Source organism: Manacus vitellinus, unplaced genomic scaffold (genome assembly GCF_001715985.3).
Source record: "Manacus vitellinus isolate BGI_N305 unplaced genomic scaffold, ASM171598v3 scaffold_29_pilon, whole genome shotgun sequence".
NCBI lineage: Eukaryota > Metazoa > Chordata > Aves > Passeriformes > Pipridae > Manacus > Manacus vitellinus.
Window position 1 is genome coordinate 8,335,352 of NW_021940207.1, and position 21,327 is coordinate 8,356,678.

Here is a 21,327-nt window from a genome sequence, read left to right on the forward strand (position 1 = left end):
AAAGCCAAGAGATACCCTGACTTCATTTCTGCTACCCTTCTGACTATGTTGGGACAAACAGAGGAGGTGATGAGGACAAGAGAGAGAGATGTGATGGTTCTGAAGTCTGGGGACACAGCAGCTGGCAGAGTTTGGGGAGCAGCAATTGCAGGAAAAAAACATATGTTTTAGATGGCACAGGCCTAATACAGATGAGATCTTATCAGATTGTTTTAGTTGATGAAGTTTATCAGATCTCCACTGAGATTTGTCATCTAAACATTTTAGAAACCTTAAAGATTTGCACAATTTTGCCACATTTTCACATTTTGAAAGATGTGTAAGTAACAGATGGGTAATTTCCTCTTTCCTCCCTTTAGAAATGACAAGTCTGAATTTCAAAGTGGTTCAGTGAGAAAGCCTTGTAATTATGTGGCTGTGAGGTTTCTGTCCAAGATAAGCACAAATGTGTTCTCTCTTTACTGGGTCTGCAAAATGCAAAAAAAAAAAAAGGTCTTCATGGAAATTGCAAATGCAACAAGGAAATGTAGCCTCAATGGTGGCATTTTGGCAAAGTCACAAGCTATAACTGAAAGAGAGGAAACACTCAGGGCAGCAGTTGTGCAAGTGGCCCTGAGAGAGGATAATCTGACAATGCTTCTTCATTTCTACTGTGTTGAGGGCAATGGGACTTATGAACATTTCCTGTAAAGACCACTGTACCAAAGAAAGAAGCCCAGGCCTTTTATCAGATTGCTCTTAATGCATTAGGTACTTAGATTTTCCCTAACTAATTGCTAATTATAATGATCTACATATGCTGAACGTAATATGCATATGTGTATGTTATTTGAATTCCTAATGAACATCCACCACATTTCTGGGGAGACCTAGTGACATTAGAATTTGGATTTTGAAAAGCAAGGTTTAAATATAATTAAAACTTTGAACAAAGTAGCATCCCAACAATACACTGAGTAAACTGATATTCATATTTTTCCCCTTAGTAATTTCTCCATTACAAAATCTCACAAAAATGAAATAATTTTCAAAATTAAAGCATTTTCAGTTTGTATCCCCATTCATTTAATGTTTACTTTATTTTCATTTAAAAGAAATCAACGAGTTCTTTCTTTCTACATTGTTCTACTGATCTGTAGCAAGCACAACCAGAAAAGAGAGCGAGAGAAATGAGAATAATAGAATGCCAAGCAGGGTGCTGTGCCCTGCCTCAGACACACTGGGAGAGGGTTACAGCTAGATGAAAATATTCCTAAAGAAAATGTGTCAGCCTCCTGAACCATCTAACAATGTATATCTTCTTTATTACAGCATTTTTATTCCTAGAGAGTAATGTTAAAGGTATTTCTAAACTCTCGTTTTAGAGTGTTCAGTTTTACATTCTATTTGTAGCACTAGCAGGACTCAGCCCATAGCTAGGAGAGTGTTTTCTCTGCAATGATAGAGTGAGGTGAATGCAAAAGTTTCTGAGCCAAGACTCCTACATTCTAGTAATTATGAGGGTAATGAAGCTAGGCAGAATTATTTTCATCTTATTAATAGCTGTGTTTAAGCCTCATAGAACTGCCTGTCTAGGGAAAGTATTTATTTTTAAACTAAGTGGTGGAAATTAATGTGTTATACTAAATATTTATCCAAAAGTCAATGGAGTCTTTAAAAAGTCAGAAGGAAAAATTGTCTGTTTGACTGCCTATCATTTTTGTGAGATTTTCCACAGTGCATTGGATAGGCCAACGGCATATACCTTAATTTTAAACAAAGGAAGGTGGTCCTTAACTCTTTTAATCTTATCATTGATAAGTAGTTCATGATCAGCTGGCAGTTGTGTGTTCAAAACCTTAGCATATGCACTTATGAATAATGGATTCTTATCAAAGTAAGAACTCCCATCCAGTATATTTGTATAAGGTCTCTTTGATTAGGTGATTTATATTCAGGAAATTGCAGGGTTAGGGTTAGGATTTTGTTATCCAGATTATTTTCAAGATTTTTCATTAGCTTTTAAATTATTCTTTAAGTAGCATGTGTTTATGCAGCAAGGCTTAAAGTTGACTTATCATTTGAAACTTCTGCACCAAGGATAAAAAAATACAGACTTCCAGGTGTTTTGAGTATAAAGTCCCCAAAGATGGAAGTCAGAGCTATAGAATGAGTGTGTGAATGTGTGTGTGTTTTCTGGTTATCTCTTCTTGCTATAATCTTCAAAGATAAAGAGAATGTTTTAGTATTTTGATTGCCTTAGAATTTGGGGCTGAAATTCTATCCACATCAACTTCACTGGCTAAGTGGTGATTCCTTCTCTTTATTTTATTTTACCATGAGTAATCCCCTGGAGTAAAGGGTATTGGCAGGTGTCATAATCACCACTGACTTAAGGCTTGAGGAAAACAACTTCCACAAGGTTGAGCTGCCACATCTCTGCTCCCAGCAGCCCCAAGCTGCTGAAATGAACCCCTGAGGCTGTGGGTAGCTCATGACAGTTCAGAATGGCTTCAGCCAGAGCAGCCTTTTACAGCTCCCAGGCAAGGAGAAAAGGTACAAGACAGATGCAAAGCCACCTTTCAGCCCATCTGCCATCCTACCCAAGTCCCAGCCTCTGACAGACTACACAGTCTGCCTCCAAACACCTCTCTTTCTCATGCTTTGTGCAATTGCTTTCCAGTCAGCATTTACTAGAGAGATAATTCCAAACTCTTTTTTTCACTTTGAAATAAGTCTGGATCTATTCCTCTATCACCTTCTCAAAAAATCTATCTTTAAATAGCTTTTTCTCTAAAGAGACTTAAACATACTATACTTTCTGAGCACACACTGGATTTTTCCAGTGGATTGTTATTAGTACAAGTTGGGACTTGTTGGATTACACTTTCTTTGCAGACACTGCCCAGTAATTTTGTTTTAATGTTCTAACTTTAAAGGTATAGCAGAGATGTTAAAGAACTTCAGGCTACAGACTGGTAAGGCAGCAAGCAATAGGCAATATGAATTTTTAAAACTTCAGCCAGAGCTTGGATAAATGAGGAGAGCCTCAGGCCCATGTTTCTCCTACAGGAATATTACTGACATTCTCTATGCAAGGCTGACCAGCTTTTCTGGCAAGAGAAGTGCCTTTCCCTAAGGTGAAATTTCATTCTGTTCATTTGCAATATTTGGGTCAGGAACAGAGACCTACAATTCAGAATATCCCTAAATCCCCACCCTCAGCTCCAGTATATCAAGAAAACAAAACATGTAACATGTTTTGTTTCTGACATTATTACTGCCAACACTAGAGCATACAATTCACATCTGGATTTATTTTAGACTTTCTCATAACAACAGCTGCATTTCTTGTCTTCACTGGGATACATTTTTAAAAATGAAAATTGCCATGGCAACAGCTGCAACCATTTATTATAAAGCAATAGAAGTGGAACTAATATTTGTGAGAGAAGCTTTGTTATCAGGATAGTATTTCATTCAGACAATGCCCAAGTCATTTTTCCCTAGCTGTTTCATTTTTTTCTAAAATATAGAAAATATTTCCAATAATGAAATGTAGGTGGGATTGAACAGCTCAGGAGATTAAAAAGATTTTCTTCTTTAGATTACTGGCTCATCTCAAATCCAGATTAGCAAGAGGCAAAAATTATCATCTGTCTGGTGGGCACATGAAAAAAATCAATAAGGTTATCGAGCTTTGAAAATCCCATTCCCATACTAGCTATGTTCCCAACTGAAGCACAGGACCAGCAGACTGAGTACACAGGGTGTGTCTTCACTGGGGGAAAAAATGATGTGACCCATCCTTGAGAAGTGTTAATGTCTAATGCAAAGGAAAAATTCATAAGCAGCTTGCAATGATAACACAGAACAGTTCAAAGAGAACTCTCCTTTCCTCCATGTCAGCTGCAATGGACTGTGTTACCTGAGATAAGTGTTCCCCTCGTAAAATGTGGCTAAAGAGGGACATTTGGCACCGACCTCGAGGTTACATTGCTGCAAGTCAAGATTGAGGAAGGGTCATCTAAGGTATGGTCTGGGTGCATTAGAAACCACATGGCCCATTTTGTTTGCATCTGTTTACAATATTTCTCAGAGCATTAATATTGTTTAAAAAAATCTCCACAAGGGTCTGGGTACAAGATAGACAAACTGTACTCCAGATATTGAAAAGCTACATGAAATGTAGATTTTTCCTATTTATGTCTTTTCTGGCTATGATAAAATCTGTTTTGCATGCACAGGTTATACAGGGATGACACATCATGTTGTGGACACATACTGAGGATCACATTTCTTCCTATTTATTACACATTAGAGAGTCTTAGGCAGCAGTGAGGGAGAACACTGAAACAGAAAAAAACTTTAAACAGACTTTCTTACTCCTTTCACTCTAATTTCTATGGGATTCACTGTACCTTATCTTCATCAATTACACTCAGCATCAGGTCTCCCAGTGTACTCCTCTGCACACAAGCCTCAGGATCTTCCTAAGCAGAGGCCACAGAAGAATAAAGTTTTTTGAATATTAAATAAGAACCTGCTGTAAATGTTCTTCCATTGATCAGCTAAGCAATCTGATATTGACCCTCCACCCATTTGTTCAGATTCATTAAAGGGAATTTCAAGGAAAATTATAGTGTACTGTAGTGCTGTTTAACCAGCTAAATCTCAGGGACAAGTTGATTTAAACCCTGGAGGAGGGTGAGGTGAGCAGGACTGTGAATTTGTGAAGGATGAGAACCAGCTATTATTCCAAATGGAAGGCTGCTGTTCAACCCTGGTATTTCACACAGCACACAGGTGTAGTGAGTTCTGCAGTGTTGTGATGATGAGTCAAACCCTAAATGAAGGGAGTACTGTCTGGCATAAAATATACATCATTTTCTGTTATTTCAATCTTAAAATGCTCCTGAGAAAAATCATGGGTTGCATAATTCTGAGAAAATTACTACTCAATAAAGGTTTAGCGCAAACTGTTTTAGCTTAATCTCTGCTAGTTACCCACAAGGGCAAAGGATTTTTTCATGGCTAACCAAGCTCCTTAAAACCTCCCTTAAAGTGTTGGGGTCATATTCTGCTTTCTTGTAACACCAGTGTAAATCTAGAACAACTGTGTTGAATCAGTGGAGTTGCTTCAGATGCTCATCATTGTGACAGTAATTTGAGGCAGTTTCTCATCTAGAGAGCTGCAGCAGAATGACAGCAAATCATAGTAATTTTGATGCTGCAGCATCCTAACACTCCATGCAGGCAACCACCAGGCTACATCATTTTATCAACAGGGAGGTAGAGTCCAATTGACGTAGATAAATGTCATATATGTTTGCAAGAGTACAGTCACTGCAAAAGACAAGGATAGTTGAAAGGCTTCATTTTCTCATCCTGGAGTTATCCCAGAAATTTTAGTACAAAGGGGGAGGGTTAATTAAGATCACCCATCCTTCCAGTAATCACCTTCCCTACCTCTATGGACACATCAGTCAGTGTCTCGTTAGCGTGCTCTGATGTTCTATTCTTTGTACTCTGTGTGTGTAGAGTAAATTAAGTCCCATAGTATCATGTTTTGCCACTTTTGCACAAATAAAGCTGAGGTGTGGATCGAATTAGGCCTCCAAGAGCACATTAAACTTGCCTATGCTGACAGTACACTTGAAATTACACACTGGTTCGATTTTTGTCTTTCAAGAGTGATATATCATTTTCACTGCAAATCCTTACTCCAGGGTCTCATCACCCTGCACTAATGGTAAGAACTGTCACGTAAAGGGAAGGTTCTGTAAAGGTTTCTGATAAATATTTATTAGCTCTGTTCTAAGTAACTTTGAAGGCTAGTGGCTCACAAGTCAAGGAATTGAAAGACAACACAAAGGTGAAGAATGCTATAATAAGGGAGAATAATGTAAAGCTGATAGGAGATAAAAATCTGGCTGTATATGAAGAAAGTAAGTGCTGCACACTATTATTAGAGAGATACAAATCTTTAGATCATGTTACCAGTTCAGATGGTCGGGTCTAGAAGTGCGAGAGCTGGGAGTGGACGATCGCTCTCAACTCAGATGTTGGGGTTAGGGAGGCAAAAAGATTGCTTAGACTCACAGACAAGCATCAGCAGTAGTGTTAACACATACAGCACATCTAATTCCCTTAGTGGCACAATTATCATGATGCAGCAGTTTTGGTTCAAATAACATAGAAATCTATTTGTTTTTTCCTCCAGATACTGACTGGAGAAATTTTTCCTTGTTTATTGTTTCTTGTTAATTCAGAAGGTTGGTTGTTTGCACCTTTAACAGTCATGTTTGTTATGCAGAAAAAAAAATGTGTATTTTTTACAGTACTGTTCTAATTCGTAAGTTCCATTTTGCAAAAGCATCAGTGATTGCAGATAGATCTGCAAGGAAGAGGAGAAATCCAGCTCTTCATATTAACACAAAAATAATTTACTTTTATCTTTATCTGTTCCTTGCTGATTGATTCTTTGTTTCTACTTTCTTAGCACTATGTACATCTTCACAGTTGATGAAGCCACTAAGAGCTCCCTAACTGGGAGGATAGACTTCAAGCTGCTCTAGATACACAGGCCTTTTCTCTCCATGCAAGGTTTGAAAAGAATGGAAATTAAACAGCGAGCTGGATTACAGTTGTGATATCCAAATGGGAAAGGATCATTTTTTCAGGCACAGAACTGTGTAATTTATATGCTTTTTGATATCATCAGCTCATAAGGACAGTCAGGCACAGAACAGAATGCAGCACGTGCTGTCATAGGGACGCACTATCAGCCATCTGCTTTCTGCTCATGTGCTTCATTCCTCTCAAAGATATGGGACAGGAAAAGAGTTGTCACTGGGAAGTGAGTATGATCAAATAGATTTATGAAAATTAGACATTTAGAAGCAATAGCAGTCATTTGAGAATGACAACACCGAGCCACAGATATATGCAAACACATTTGACTATTAAAGCCTTAGTTTTCTTTTACATAGATTTTAAACCCAGGCTTTCTTTCTGTCAAAGATAAAAACAGGATGGTGTTTGCCTAGAACAAAGTAATGAGGAGTTAAGATACTTGTACAGATGACAGCATATACCATTTCTCAGATGCACAGGGATAGAGAAGCTCCACCCCAGATCAGAGACGACTTTAGATTTCAATCTCTCAGCCTGCAGCCCTGTTAGCTCGTTACTCATTGTCAAAACTATGGTCTCTCACCTCCTGTCTGTGTGTCTTTAGTGACTACAGGTCTGTAGTGACTGAGTTCTGGTCAGGATCAGAAGGAGGGGGGGTGTCCAGCACCTCTGTCAGGAGGGACTTGCAGAGGTTTTCCCTGGGCACCAGAGTATTTGGGTTCAACCCCATCAAGGTGAGTGAGTTACCAGGTACTTTTAAGGCAATGGTGGTGGAATTTTCAGGGCAAGAATGGGATCACCACAATAGATGGTTTCCAAGGGTCCCTAAGGAGGTAGAGCAGGCTTCCTAAAGGTAATGGGTAGGGAGGCAGAGAAGGAGGAGGGAGAATGACAGATTTTCTACAGTCCCCGATTTTGGGGGTCGATGAGAACTAAGATCTGCATTAGGGAAAATCTACCTGGAACGACACAAACTACTTGTCCTTTTCTCTGACAAACTGCTGCCATGTGTCAGTTCAGGCCTGAACACAGAAGAAAACTGAAAATAGTTACCAGTGTAAAAAATATTTATCATCAGCTGCCAAAAATGACTCCTGATGAGCTAAACTGATTTCTGATTGCCCAAGTGATGGCACAGAGTCACTCAAATTCTGCAACTGCTGTGTAATGCTGTTGACAACTGTAGTAAGCTACACAGTTATATCAGCTCCGAAAATGCTTTGTGTCACCTAAAAAGGAGCCTGAGTCAGTAGAATAAACCTATGATTTTTTATGTTAAGTGGAAATCTAGCAGAGAGTTTGATTTCCTATTTTCATGCAGATAAATGGGAAAAGGGGTTTTCCATAGGGTCTGTGATAGCTTTGCCTTTCCAGCAAGGATGCTTGGACATATGTCATCAGCTAGTCCCTTTGAACTGATAGCAAATCCCTTTGGAGAAAGGTTTCCATAAACACTAAAATCTCATATACAACAACAGTAAGTGCTAGTGTGGTTTAAAGTCATCAAAATGAAATGTTCCGTAAATAGTTTATAGAGTCTGGAAAAGCCTACAAAGGAACAAAAGTAAGGTCAGAAAAGAGAAGAAGCAAATAAAGCATGACACAGAGAAAAAGGAACAGAGTGTAATCCAAGATAGAAAATAGTTCCTAAAACAACTGCTAGACCTTCTTCTAGAATTAAAAGCAATAGTACTCGTAGCAGTGTGCTGAAACCAGGCTGTCAATAGAACCCATGATGTACTGTGTTGCCAAGGAGAATAAAGTTTTGGATATCCAGAAAAATGAAGGTTCAAATACTGGCCATTCCAGCAGCAATTCAACCACCAGTACCTTTATCTTTTGCAGCTCTTACACACATATCAATAGAAAGCTTAATATGTGTATTTCTGTGAAATCCATGTTTCAGGAGCCTTAAATATCTAAAAACATGCAAGTATTATCAGGCATATATTCCAGAAAGATAGATTTCCTTATACAGAAGGATGTTCAAAAGATTCATCTGTGTTCTTTTAGTGCACCTTCTGTGCATTTGCGTTACTTATTGATCACTGTTTTAAACACATCTGAAAAATACAGTGTTTGTTGTTGGAAATTTTCATCTAGAGGATCTCCATGTATTTGCCTCAAACTACTGTTACAATTGGCTGCCTAAAGTCTTCCCACACTGATCTGTCTCTGCTTTGCCTTAATTGTCTTCAAACCTTCCCTGCTTCATACGTGCTTTTGTTGGCTTGGCACACTCACGTCCCAAACCTCCTCATTTGTTTTTATTTTTATAGTTCATCTACTTGCTCTTGCTGTGTGAGGAGCTCTTTTGTGAGGAAGTCTGGAAAGCTTTACCAACCTAAAACTTGCCAAGAGAAGATGTAGGTGTCTGCATGGGCTTTCACTTCTAGCTTGTAGCTCAAACACTTATACTGTGGGCAAATTACAATTCTGTCTTTTCAGCTTTCTTCTAACACTTTTAAGAAAACTATATAGTTAAAAAAGTTGTGTGGGAACAGAAATCGTTCAGTTCAATCCACTTCTCTTAAAGATCCAAGTTTTCTAACACAGTATAGTGACCTACCTTTTTCTATATAATTATAATGTCAGGAAAAACAACCTTTTTTCCTTCTTAAAAATAACCTTGAACTCTAGAAGCCTTTTTTTCTGGCCTGTTTTATTTTTCTTAATTAGCAGCTGATGAAATTGCCATTTAATTCTATAATTATTTATCACCTGAGGGAGATCTCACTTCATTCAATGAAGGTATTTTAAGGAACATCTGACCTTTCTGTATTTTCATGTATTTTTTCTTCACATTATTCCCAATTTTCTTCTGTGCAGTATTACATGATAAAGTGGTACATAGGAAGAAGGCCACTGGGCTAAAGGAAGCCCTTTCATTTAGCAAGTGGAAAGAAATCTTCCTGTCCAAAGATAATTAGCTGTTTGTTTTCATGTTGTTCAAATAGACAGAAGGAGGAAGAAAGGAATAAAACAGTCTGTTTACTGGTTATTTCTAATAATTGATTCCACATCATTCTACTTGAAAATTTCTACTGTTTACAAACATTCTCCTTCTGATGCTTGAGTGTATTTTCTTCAGCATATTGCCTTTTTCTAACAGTCATCTGATGCAGATGTTGCATCACTTTGGCTTATATCAAGAAAAAGAATCTTTTCCACTAGTTAAAAGAAAATCCTTTAGAATAATTGAAGGTGTAAAAAAGGAATCAATTAAGATGTAACTGGAAATGTAACTATGCTTTCTACTGTAATAGCACTCCTCTCATGTAGACCTTTTTTGTGAGATCCCTGCACAAGTCCATAGAATGAAAGTGCTTGTTGTGCTGAGTTTTCATCCTAATGTGATCTTAACAGATGAGGGGAAGAAAGAAGTGCAATAATTAGCGTGGTACAAGTGACACAAACTGCCAGTCCTTCTATCTGCTTCAAGCAAGAGCAACCACCCTAACTTGCAATTTATTGTATGAATAAATATTGCCTAGATTTCCCTCTTGAAAGCTGTGAAAACACTTGACCCTGTCCAATGTTGTTTGGTGTAGGAAGCACAGAAGAACTGGAAATAAAAAGGCCTCTGTTAAATAACTTTCTAATATAGAAAATACTGGCTAATCCTTATAAGAACCATCAAGGAAGCTAAGTATTATTTCTAACTCCAACCTGAAGGAGAGAGAGAGGTTACCAAACTTACATATAGACAGATAGTAGAGACTGGGGCAGGTGTTTGTGAGATACATATATAGGGCATTCAGGGAGGATCCAACAAAAATCTTTTATTACTATCCTTCCATTCTATCTCATTGTGGGTGGCAGATAAAGCATGTCTTTGTCATTAATTCTGTTCATTTATCAGTCTCTGAAAAAGGTTTTCTACTGCTTTTATTTTATGCATTCCCTTAATCCACCTCTGATACCAATTTACAGAAATAAACTCTTTTTTTTCTTAAACAAGTTCAGCAATTAGAGAGCCTATAAAAACTAAACACAGTTTGAAATTTTGTATCAAACTCTCCCGCACTGCTTATTAATGAACTGCAATCAACCCCTTTTGTAGCAGGCACAGAGAGCAGAGAGCAGAAATGGCAAGTCATGCCAGCACGCCTCTTGAAGTGCTCTCTGAGGAAAAGGAAGAAGAGTAGAGGAACCATAATTTTAATTATGGCTCTCTCCAGTGTTAAACTTTGCAATTTTGTTTTTACGCCAAATAATTGGTTTGGCAGGAAGTACTGGAATAAACAGGATAAAATCCTGTTCTGCTAAATTACAGCTGATATAGAAAAACTGCCAGGTAAATTAGTGTGTATTTTGGATGGTTGAAAGGGTTAAAAGTTAGTGTTAAAGACGAAATATATTCAGAAAAATAAATAATGGGTCTAATAGAGAATAATGCAAAGTGAAAATCTGAAGTAAATACTCTTTGAGCTGCAGGGAAACACGAGTTCTAGAAAGATTTAGTCCAGGAACCACAGTTAGGACAATGAGCATGTGCTGTGTTATGGTGCTTTTAAAAACCCTGGGGTTTCAGGGTGTATTGAGTAGAAAAATTTCCCAGTGAGAATGAGTCACTTCATATTCGTTCCTGAAATAACTATATTAAGAATAGGATGCTTTCTTCTAGTTTGCTTCATACCTGAAAGCTATTGCTAAGTTGGAGGGCAAACTGGAACCCTAATTGGTCTTAATAAAGTCGACTTTTCTTCCTTTAATGTTAGCATACTTAATAAAAAGTCATTTAATGACTATAGTTTACATTAGACTATTAAACTTTCACTCTGTGTCAAGATTTTTTTGTTTTACATTTTATTACTGAGCATCCCTACCATGGGCAAAGCCCATCAATGTCACAGAATCATTTTCCTCGATTCTAGGCTGACCTCTCTGAATTCACCACTCATTGCTGTCAGCAGTACCAATGGCAAAAAAGATCATGTCCTGATTTATAATTCACTAAGCCAAGCAGCACAGCAGCTGAAGTCTCTGTATACTTGTTTGGGGCAAACATCAGAGGGCAAAGTGGCTGCTTTGCTGTCAAGACAGACCCACAAGCTTTAGATCTAACAGTTCTGGTTACACTACCAAATAGTTCCAATTTTATATAATTAGCTAAAGCAAAGCCCTCCCTAACAACACAAAATACACTTACTAAATCACACTTTAACCAGACTGTATCACGGCTGATAGGATTCTGCCAGTTTAGGGAATGCATCTGTGGCTTAATATAGTTCTTTATTTCATGTGGGGTCTAAACCAATACATTTTGAGTAGGCCAGAGGTGAAAAACATTTCAGGAATAATCTGAAGGCAAGAGAAACAAAGAACTGTAACTGACCCTTGGTCTGAGAGAGTCACAGTTGAAAAAGGACTGAAAATTTGGACAGCAACATGTTGCTGATTAGCATTTCCTCTGCTAATAATATTTTGTATCCTTCCATCAATAGTACTTTCCACCACAAATAATCTCACTAGTTTTGTAGTGGTGCTAATCAGCATAATTGGAGAGAGCAGATTTTAGGGCTTAGTTACTTCTGTTGTAGTAGATGAGTATTCATTCCTCATAATTATTGGTGCTCCACCATATGCCTTGAGAAACCTTGTGCCATTTTTTGCAGACTGAAAGCATGAGAACTGTTTTCACATATCTCCATGTGATTTGAATGCAACTATTTAAAAAATCCTTCAAGCAGAACTTCAACTCTAAGCCTTATTTCAAAGTGAAAGACTGCAAAAATCACATTTTTAATATGCAAAAGCTTAAAATGCTTACAACTTTTTAAATTTCTAAATTTTTAAAGCTTAAAATACTTATCATTTTCCAGCAATCCAAGCTGCATTCTGGAATCCAATGCCAAGCTCAGTACATTTTCTTTGACAACTAACATAAAAGACCTACAGTACTCAAAGCAACAGAACACAAAGATCTAAAGTGTTGCTTAATTAGTTTAGGAGGCTTAGAGCAATTTTTCATCTGTTAAATATAACATTTCAACAAGAAAAAAAGACATTCATACAAGGAGTAACTGGTGTTCTGGGTAATAATTGACTGGTGACAAACAACAAGCCTGAAACTCTCAAAAATTATTTAATGCACAGCCCATTTGCTTTAGTGGCATCATTTCCTTTTCAAAAATACTCATGAGGGCTGCACTCGGGGCTGGGATACAGGAGGTGGCCTTTGACAACTGCAGCAGTTTCTTTCTGTGGGACAACATTCATCCTGCCCACAAGGTCTCCTATTGCTGAGCTCTTGATGTGGCTTCAGCTCTAGTTATGAAGGGTTATACCAAAAAGGGAACTACTTTACGACAAAATTGCTGCTGCAGGTTTGGTACCTGCTGTGATTTGTGTCCCCCATTTGAGCCTCAGCCACAAACCTGCACTTCTTATCGAGTATTTGTGAATATGTAACTGCTCTGAAGACACATGGACAATAAATAATTCAAAGTTATCTATCTTCCCTGCAGTTTTCTTCTACACCTATCACCTTTTAATGTTTAGTTGGCCTTGTTTATGGCACTTCTAGTATACAAATGTTACTGACTTGCAGTAGACTATTGATTTACAGTGTGACACCTTGAAAATAAATTGGTTGTCCCCAGTCTCCATCTGCTTTGCTCTCATCTGCTATTAGCCCAGAGAAGCTTTGGTTTGCATTTTGAGTCCCTAAAAATATTAATTTTCAATTATTGATTCTAAAATTGTAACAATGTGATTGAGTTTGTTATTCCTTTTTCTTTCCCTCCCCCCTATCCTTTTGTTTTCTTTTCAGCTCTATATCCATTTACAGTCCTAAGGAGAATCCTAATGCTTTTGATGCTGCGGCTTTCTTCCAGTCAATGGGAAATTTCCTGGGGATCTTTGCTGGATCATTTGCCATGGGATCCTCTTATGCTGTTGTCACAGCTTTAATATCCTTTATGGTTTGTTTTCAGAGAGAAAATTTATATATGTTGGAAAAAACACCTGATATTAAACACCTGATATCTGAGACTGACCATTTTTAGTTTAAGCCTGAACCTTTTCACTCTAGATTCAAGTCTTTGCAAACCAACAGACAAATCATAAATTGACAGAAAATGTTATTTGTCAGAACCCACAAAGAACTTTATGCTCAAATTTCTTTTGAACATTAGGCAAGACTCTGGTCTTTATCTTACTATTTGGAAATGGTTGCATTTTAAAGAAAGTGTTTTGAAGTCAAAACATGAATTTATTAAATACAGTAACTTATTTATGAACTACAAGCTAGCAGCAATTATACAAAAATACAAGGGAAACACTACAACATGTCAGTGTGACTGACAACTTCATCAGTTTACCTAAGCTAGAAATTAAAGGTCTATCTGTTGCCCTGCATTTTTTCTTGGGTTTTACAGTTCTTTGTGTAAAATGCTACTGTAGAAAGACAAGTGATTTTCATCTTTCTTGCATGGATGCAAGTGTAAACAAATGCCAGGTAGCTTATAAAACTGGACAAAATTACTTCTTTTTTCTGGGAAAAAGAATATCAAATGCAAACAACTAGGCATTAATTCAAACTCCACAAAAGCACTTAAAATAGCTGACTTCAAAACCTGTTCTAGATTTTCCTCTTTGAGATAACTTAAAAACTGTGCATTTGTTCCTGAATTCAACTAGTATAGATGAGTATGGTGGGGGAGCTTTCTTTCTTCTATCCTTTATCAGGTCAGGAGCAATTTTAGCTTACAAAACTGTTTTTATTTTTCCTTAGTAATCTTTTAGCACTTGACAAAATTTACAAAGCTGTGTGAGTTTCCTATGTTGGAGACAGGTCTATTTTTCCTCCTGTCCTGGAGTGCCTTCTTATCAGCAGAAGCCGCTGGGCTGACAGGTAAGTGTTGAATTTTACTGAATAAAAGCAGTTTTATAATATGCCTCTAGTGTGGGTAAAATGCATGTTTATTTTAGGCATGACATCACATAAAAATTTTCTAAAGGCCCATTGCTATACTGAAGATTGTTTCATCTTTAAGAACATTAAGAGACATTGAATAGTTCTTCCAGACAAAGACATATTAGATCAGACTCAAGTTCTCAGTCTTTCTTCCCTAGATTATCCCATCCCTATTAGTCCCACTACTAATCCAACTATTTTCTGCCCAGCTATAGGACCAAAGATGACAGTAAGTACAAGGAAGCGAATATGCAGTGGCATGTGACTGTGAGACTGTTTGTTCCTCTGCACACACTGCATGTCCTGGTCCCTTTTTGTTCTTCCCAATTATCAATGACTAAAGTGAGGACAGGGCCATCCTCAACATTGCCAGTGGCATCCACCTCTGTACTTAGAAAAAAAAAAAAAAAAAGAAGTCATCTTGTTCAGTGCCCCTCCATGAACACCTTTAGCAACAGGAGAGGCACAGCCATGTCCCAGTGACAGGTAGAGATGTGTGATCTGGTTATTTTTTCGTTAATGTCAGGAAAGAAATTATATGATCACAGTCAGTTACATACCCAGGGCCTCCATTAAAGAGTATACAGGAGTTTAGGCAAAAATTGTTTACCTACACAGCAGCCTACTGTATAGTGTAATTCAAGAGAACACAGGTTGCATGGCCCTGATTGTTTTAATGTTTTTGAGGCCGTCACCCCTGAAATCTAGTGCTCTAACTAATGTCAGGGAAAGTCAGGGGAAGAAAACTGCTTAATGGAGTGATGATGCAGCCCATGCTTGTCTGTTTGCAAAACTGTTCAAAGCCTTTTGGAGTCAACAGTTATATTTTTATATTTTTACTGAGTTGTCTGGAACTAGCATATTACTTTTTTAATATCAGCCACACAATCGCACTATGTCTGAATGGGTATCAACATCTGCATCTTCTGGCATCCTTGTCTTATTAATTAAACAATTTTGCATCCTGCTTACTGCCAAAATCTTCAGGCCAATGAATAAAAAGAGGGGCATCTGAACTTCATTTTCCTTGGATATTGTGTTTTTTCTGTTCCTTCCTTCTTAATGAACTTCAAAGGATTAACACTAGACATCACTATTTCCCTGTAGCTATTAAGTAATGTAATTGCAAAATAATTTTATTCTTATAATGCTTTCCATACCAGTTCTTCAATCATTCTGAGTCTTTTGAAGTCTATTATTGAAATGTTTCATAATTTAGAAATAATGGCCTATACTGTTTTTGTGTGAGTATAGTAGGTGGTAGAGCCCACTAGCAGATTTTTTAAATAAATTGTAAATGGAGAGTAGTACAGGCCAATATTTTAGAAAATATTTTATTCCTTTGCCTCAAGATATCCTGTGATATATAACACATAGTATATGGGCCTGACCCTGGTTGAAAAATAGATGTGACTGAACCAGCAAATCAACATAAAAATCCTGGATGACTACACAATTATTGTCATACTGATAACTGTAAAATTATAAATTAATGTTATGGTTATTAATCTTATAGCTATATCATCAAGCTGTGATATATGCATGATAAATTGATTCTTATACAGTAGAAACTAATTTGTGCATTTTCTCATTTGCCCTGAAGTATATAATTCCTGACTGCTGAAAAAAGCTGTAATAACAGAGTACTAGAGTAAGGTCAGTGTTAATAGAGTTGTTTTCATGTTCAAACTTCATTACAGAGTATTTACTAGTAGGCTATAAAAAAAAATCATAAATAATTTAAATTAAACACTTGTCAAAATAAATGAGGAAAGTACATCTTGCATGTATTAATTGCTTGTTCTCTTGTTTTGTAATTAACAAAATTTGCTAAATTTTAAATGATCACTCAGTCATTAGTCTGTGAAAGATTCCATGATGTACACAAGCATTTAATGTTCACCTCACTTAGACTCTATCTACAGCTGTTTGAAATGAGTAGATATTCAAATAAAAAGAGATAAATATACCTGCAGAAATACACTCAAATGTATATGTGAATTTACTTGCACATATGTATTCAGTGAATGCATACTGCAAAGTCATATAGAATTTATCAGTGTAAAGGCATCAAAATTGCAGCCAACCACCTCTGATCTTTACATGGTAAAGATCTGCACTATGAAGGCAAGAAAGAAATAGGTCTTGAAGGAAAAAATGTTGAAGAGCATCTTCTTCGTTCATTTACTGTTTTTCAGAGCCCTTTGTTTTCTGAACATTATAAAGGGAAAAGTTTGTGATAATAAATTACTGTTGTTTCCTCACCTTCAGCAATTCTCATCTGAACATTTTGTGATGTGTCTGACACCTGTCTTCTTATTCAAGGGCTCAGAGGAGAGCACAGTCTACCTAGTAGGAAAGCTTTTCCTCCAAAAATAAATAAGCAGTTTATTATGGATGATGTACCCAGGATGAGTCCAGAAATCTGGTCTCTCACTGGGGCAATTTTGTGCTACCTTTGTGTTTAGGACATAGCAAGAACAAATGTCACCAACTTCCATTTCCTTTAGTGCTGCTGACAAAGTGCATTTATTCTGCTGTTCACTGCTCCTGTCTGTTTGCTGTAATTTGTCTTGGATCCACCATCTACCTCATCGCTTTTTAAAATGTTGTGACCGGTTCTTCTTGTGACACTCTCAGAAGGGATCTACCAGAACATTTCTGTCTGCAGTTCTGAGCACTGCAAGCCCAGGTCAGGTTGGGACCACATGGGCTTTAGTTCACTGAGCTGACATTATTCTATAAAAGGAAGTTATTCTGGGCTTTAAATTCCAAACTTTGTGGTTTTCTTTCCTTTAGTCATAAGTAGCGTGCCATGTTGTGTCACACAGAGAAATAGGCAGACTCCTCCCACTAAGGAAGAAGAGATACCTTGGCTTCTAGAGTAAAACTCAATTCTCCTAAGCCATAGATCTGCCACTCCCAGGAGCACAGAGTGAAATCTGAGCCCAATGAGAAGAGCAGGTTCTTCTGAGGTGAGAAGATGGCCCTTGCAGTGCTGTGCAGAGACGGATAACAAGTGAGCCAGATTGCTACAAATTTGGAGTCAATTCTTGGGTCTGGCTAATTTAGGGTCTGCTGTAGGTATAGCCTTTTAAGACAGTATGGGAAAAAGAGAAAGGTATATGATTTTAGAGAAAAGTACATATTCTAGCATGGCATTAGGTTGAGACCAATGAACAGTTGCATAAAATGAGGATAGTGGAGTCTTATTGCTATTGCATAGATTCAGGATAAACAGGGTAAGCACTCTAAGCGTGTCTAGGATAAAAGCTGTTATGTGTCACCATAGGGGTTCCAATCTAAATTGAATTCAGCAATTCATTTGAGGTTACAAAAGTACAACACTGCAGCTCAGGTCTGGAAGCAGCCAGGTGCAATACCAATGTACCATCCCCAGATAAGGGCCCAAAAAATCCCCTCAGCTCTATCTTTTGTTACTTTCTGTCACTTCAACATAAAATAAACCTCACACAACTCCAGAGATAAAAGCTTCATGAACAAAGTACGAGCTTTAGTTCTGCATTGGTGCAGGTCTGGTGAAAGAAGCCTTAAATCTTTTCTTTAGTATCAAGAAAATGATTAGTCACACTTCATACCCTCAGTGAAAACAGAGTGAATAGGGATATTGTTGCCACTGGATGTATGGCCTTATTACCACAGCAATTTGAGGCAGACGACAGTGCCTCATTTCCTGCCACTCACACAGTCACTCTGCATCCCAGTAGGTGCTGGGGAGATTCTGACATAAATATGACTCCAAAGTACATTTTATCTGATTTAAATAATTTCTCTTTTACCCAATCCTCATTGTTCTCCTTTCCACACATTTCACCACCTTTGATGAAGACCAGTTCCTGCTGGTTTTGCTTTACTGGGGGATTTGCAGTATGTTGTGCATCTTTAGAGATGAACTTTTTATCTATTCCCTTGCTTCCCCAGAAGGTAGAGGTTTGGGAGTTTTCTTTTTCTATCCCTTTTTTACCACTAAAGGCCTGACAGCTGGAGACATCATGTCAGTTTTATTCTCTCAAATCAGCAAATTCTCAAGTTTTGATTGTGGCCACTCACTTCCAGGTTTACATTAAAAGCACATTGCACATGCTGCCCTTTCTAAATGTTTCTTTTTATGCATTTGTGAAATGATCCAAAAAAAAATTGTCTTTTAGTGAAAATATAGAAGATGTTTTTAGATAAACTCTTGTAAATTAATTCTCACACTGTCAGGTTAATGTTCACACCATCAACAAAATACTTTTTAAAATACAAGTTATTCATTTATCCTGTATTATCTTTTCATATTACTCACTTTTGTCCCAACAATCAGCTACAAGTATTGGTAAAAACTAATGTAAGAATAAGTTCTCTAACTGTATTAGCAGCTAGCAAGCTGTCTGTTTCTCTGTTATATAAGGTGGGGAAAAAAATCAAATAAAATTGTAAGATTTTTTTTCTAATAAAACTTGTTCAAAGAGGATGAGCTGCAGCTGAAAGTTTACTAGTGACTATAAGCATTTTATTGTGAAGTGTCTCGTCTTTTATATTAAGAGAAAAATTTCAATAATCTGTTAATAAACACAAGGAGCTGTATTGCACTTAGCAACTGATCACTCATTTCAAATCAAAACATTACCTGGTTAAGTTAGCATTTTGTTCGGCAATTGTAGTACTAAGTGTCTCAGTAGTTGCTACTTTTGCCACTTAAAAATGAAACCAGAGAGCTGAGTCTCCAAGTCTGAAATTACTCACTGAGCACTAAGTACTGCTAAAAAGACTGTCTTGTTTTATTTGCCTCCCTACATCTAATAGATACTTTCTGTTTACAATTCCAGTATTGCCATATTTGCTCTTACCTGTTTCTCTGTGAAAGCAAGCCTGCAAAAACTAACAACCTCATTTATGTGCCATACTCTGTTCATACAGTATTTTGCTACCCAGCTAACTTCAAGATCTAGCTTTAATAGTCTTACAAAGAAATCCAGATTGCTTTTTTCTTCTAACTAAAGAGTTCTGTGTTTGCCTCTTTAGGTACTTCTCTTTCATTTGTAGTTGCATTAAAATGTAATTGGTCCTTACTCTTAAGTAATCATTTTTATGTAAATACATTACAAACAATTTTCTCCAAGACTCTTAATGAACCATTCATTGCAAGAGGCATGGCTGGTACATATTAAGCTTTCTATTGTAGCAATTGAAATATTCCTCTGCATTCCCCCAGTCTTCCCTGGAAACAGGGTATCTGGTTTCTACACTTGCATAATTGCACGGTTCGGTTCATTTATTCTTATTGTAAAATCAGATTTAGGCCATTTTTTACCTCACGTCACTCAGTTCTCTCACACACATAATTAACAGTTTCTTAGCAGTCAAGAACAGTTCATAATCATATTTAATAGTCAATTTTAAAAATGCAAGATGACACTATGATGATTAATAGAGAAGAAAGTGAATCAGAAGCTCTTATCTCCATTTCTGTTCTGAGCCTGGAGCTAGTGATACTTAGCAACATTACTGACTGGCTACATTTTTAGCTGAAATGTCATTGTTTGAGCATCCCATTGCATATTATCTATACCTTGAGAATTTTTAAACTCACCAGATCATTTCTGCACAATCAAATACAATTATTGAGAAAAAAGACTTAGACATATTTATGAGCAATTAGACCTCACGAAAATATGAACTCCCTGAAATGTATTTAGGCAGTGACAACCTCACCGCTCCTCACGTTATTTACTGTGAAGAAAAGTCTTAGTGTAGCTAGAAAAAAACAAATATCAAAGCCAACTTAAGAAAATAAATATTAAAAAAAGAAGACATTACTTAAAGCTTGGTGGAATTTCTCTTGGCTACAGAGACAGTTCTGCAGAAGCAATACAGGTAAATTTACAATATAAAGATAACCCAGAAGCAAAGAAAATGTCTACAGTGGTTTTTTGAGGGAAAAAAATATTATTTTTATAATATATTATTATTATTATTAAAGAAATAATCATTTTCTTTCTGATGGCAGTTATCCCTTGGGCCAAATTCATCTCAGAATTATTTACTCCATTCTTCCTTTAAAGGCATATTAATGCCAGGTCTCAGTTCTTCCCAGAAACAAGAGAGTCTTGCAAGTAATGAAAATTGGATTTTGTTGGCCAATATTTGCATGGGTAGCAATCCAAGGAGAGTCTAGAGAAAGATGTAGTAAGGTAATAATTAATGTAACTGGTATGTGACACCACACAGATCCCACACACACCATCTCCCTCAAATGGATTAATTTCAGCATTGTCTAAATTATTACTTTGATTTGTTCCCTTATCTGTGCCATGGTTCAGGGCAGAAGGATACTTCACCTACCTCAAAGACCCTCCTGCTGCTAAAATTCAAACATTTAGAGATTTGGATAAGCCTGTTAAAGAACATGTTGAGGCACCAGTGCTTGAAGCACCTCACACTTGTTCAGTACAGTGCAGTCCATTTTTCCTGTGAGTCTGAAGCCCAGCCTGCTTCTATTAACCCTTTTGAAGTAGCAGATTGTTTATATTGGGTTGCTGTGCTAAAGGTGCAGCACTACAAATTCCATCCCCTTACTGAGCCCCTTCTTACTGGCCTTCATTAAGTCAGGATAGTCCCCATCCTGGAGAAGATGGAGGAAGCTTTATCCAGTTTCAAGTCCAGGACTGAAGGAAGACACTGGGATTACTTTTACATTCCACTTCATGCTTTTGCTTCCAATACAACTAGTTTATATGTTTCAGTTCATGCTAGTTTAACACAATAAATGCTCAGAAAGCTGAGCA

At 37.1% G+C, this 21,327-nt stretch overlaps 1 protein-coding gene across 1 annotated transcript in view; it reads left to right on the forward strand.

Annotated features, from left to right (window-relative positions):
- The window catches only part of LOC103759258 (sodium/hydrogen exchanger 9), a 73,226-nt gene extending 58,425 nt beyond the window's left edge, over positions 1-14,801 (forward strand). Inside the window, exons 7-9 of the mRNA XM_018074813.2 lie at positions 13,391-13,529; positions 14,368-14,473; positions 14,695-14,801. Coding sequence (XP_017930302.2) covers positions 13,391-13,529; positions 14,368-14,473; positions 14,695-14,801 — 352 coding nt within the window. The remainder of the gene's footprint in view (positions 1-13,390; positions 13,530-14,367; positions 14,474-14,694) is intronic.
- Positions 14,802-21,327: the final 6,526 nt, after the last annotated feature.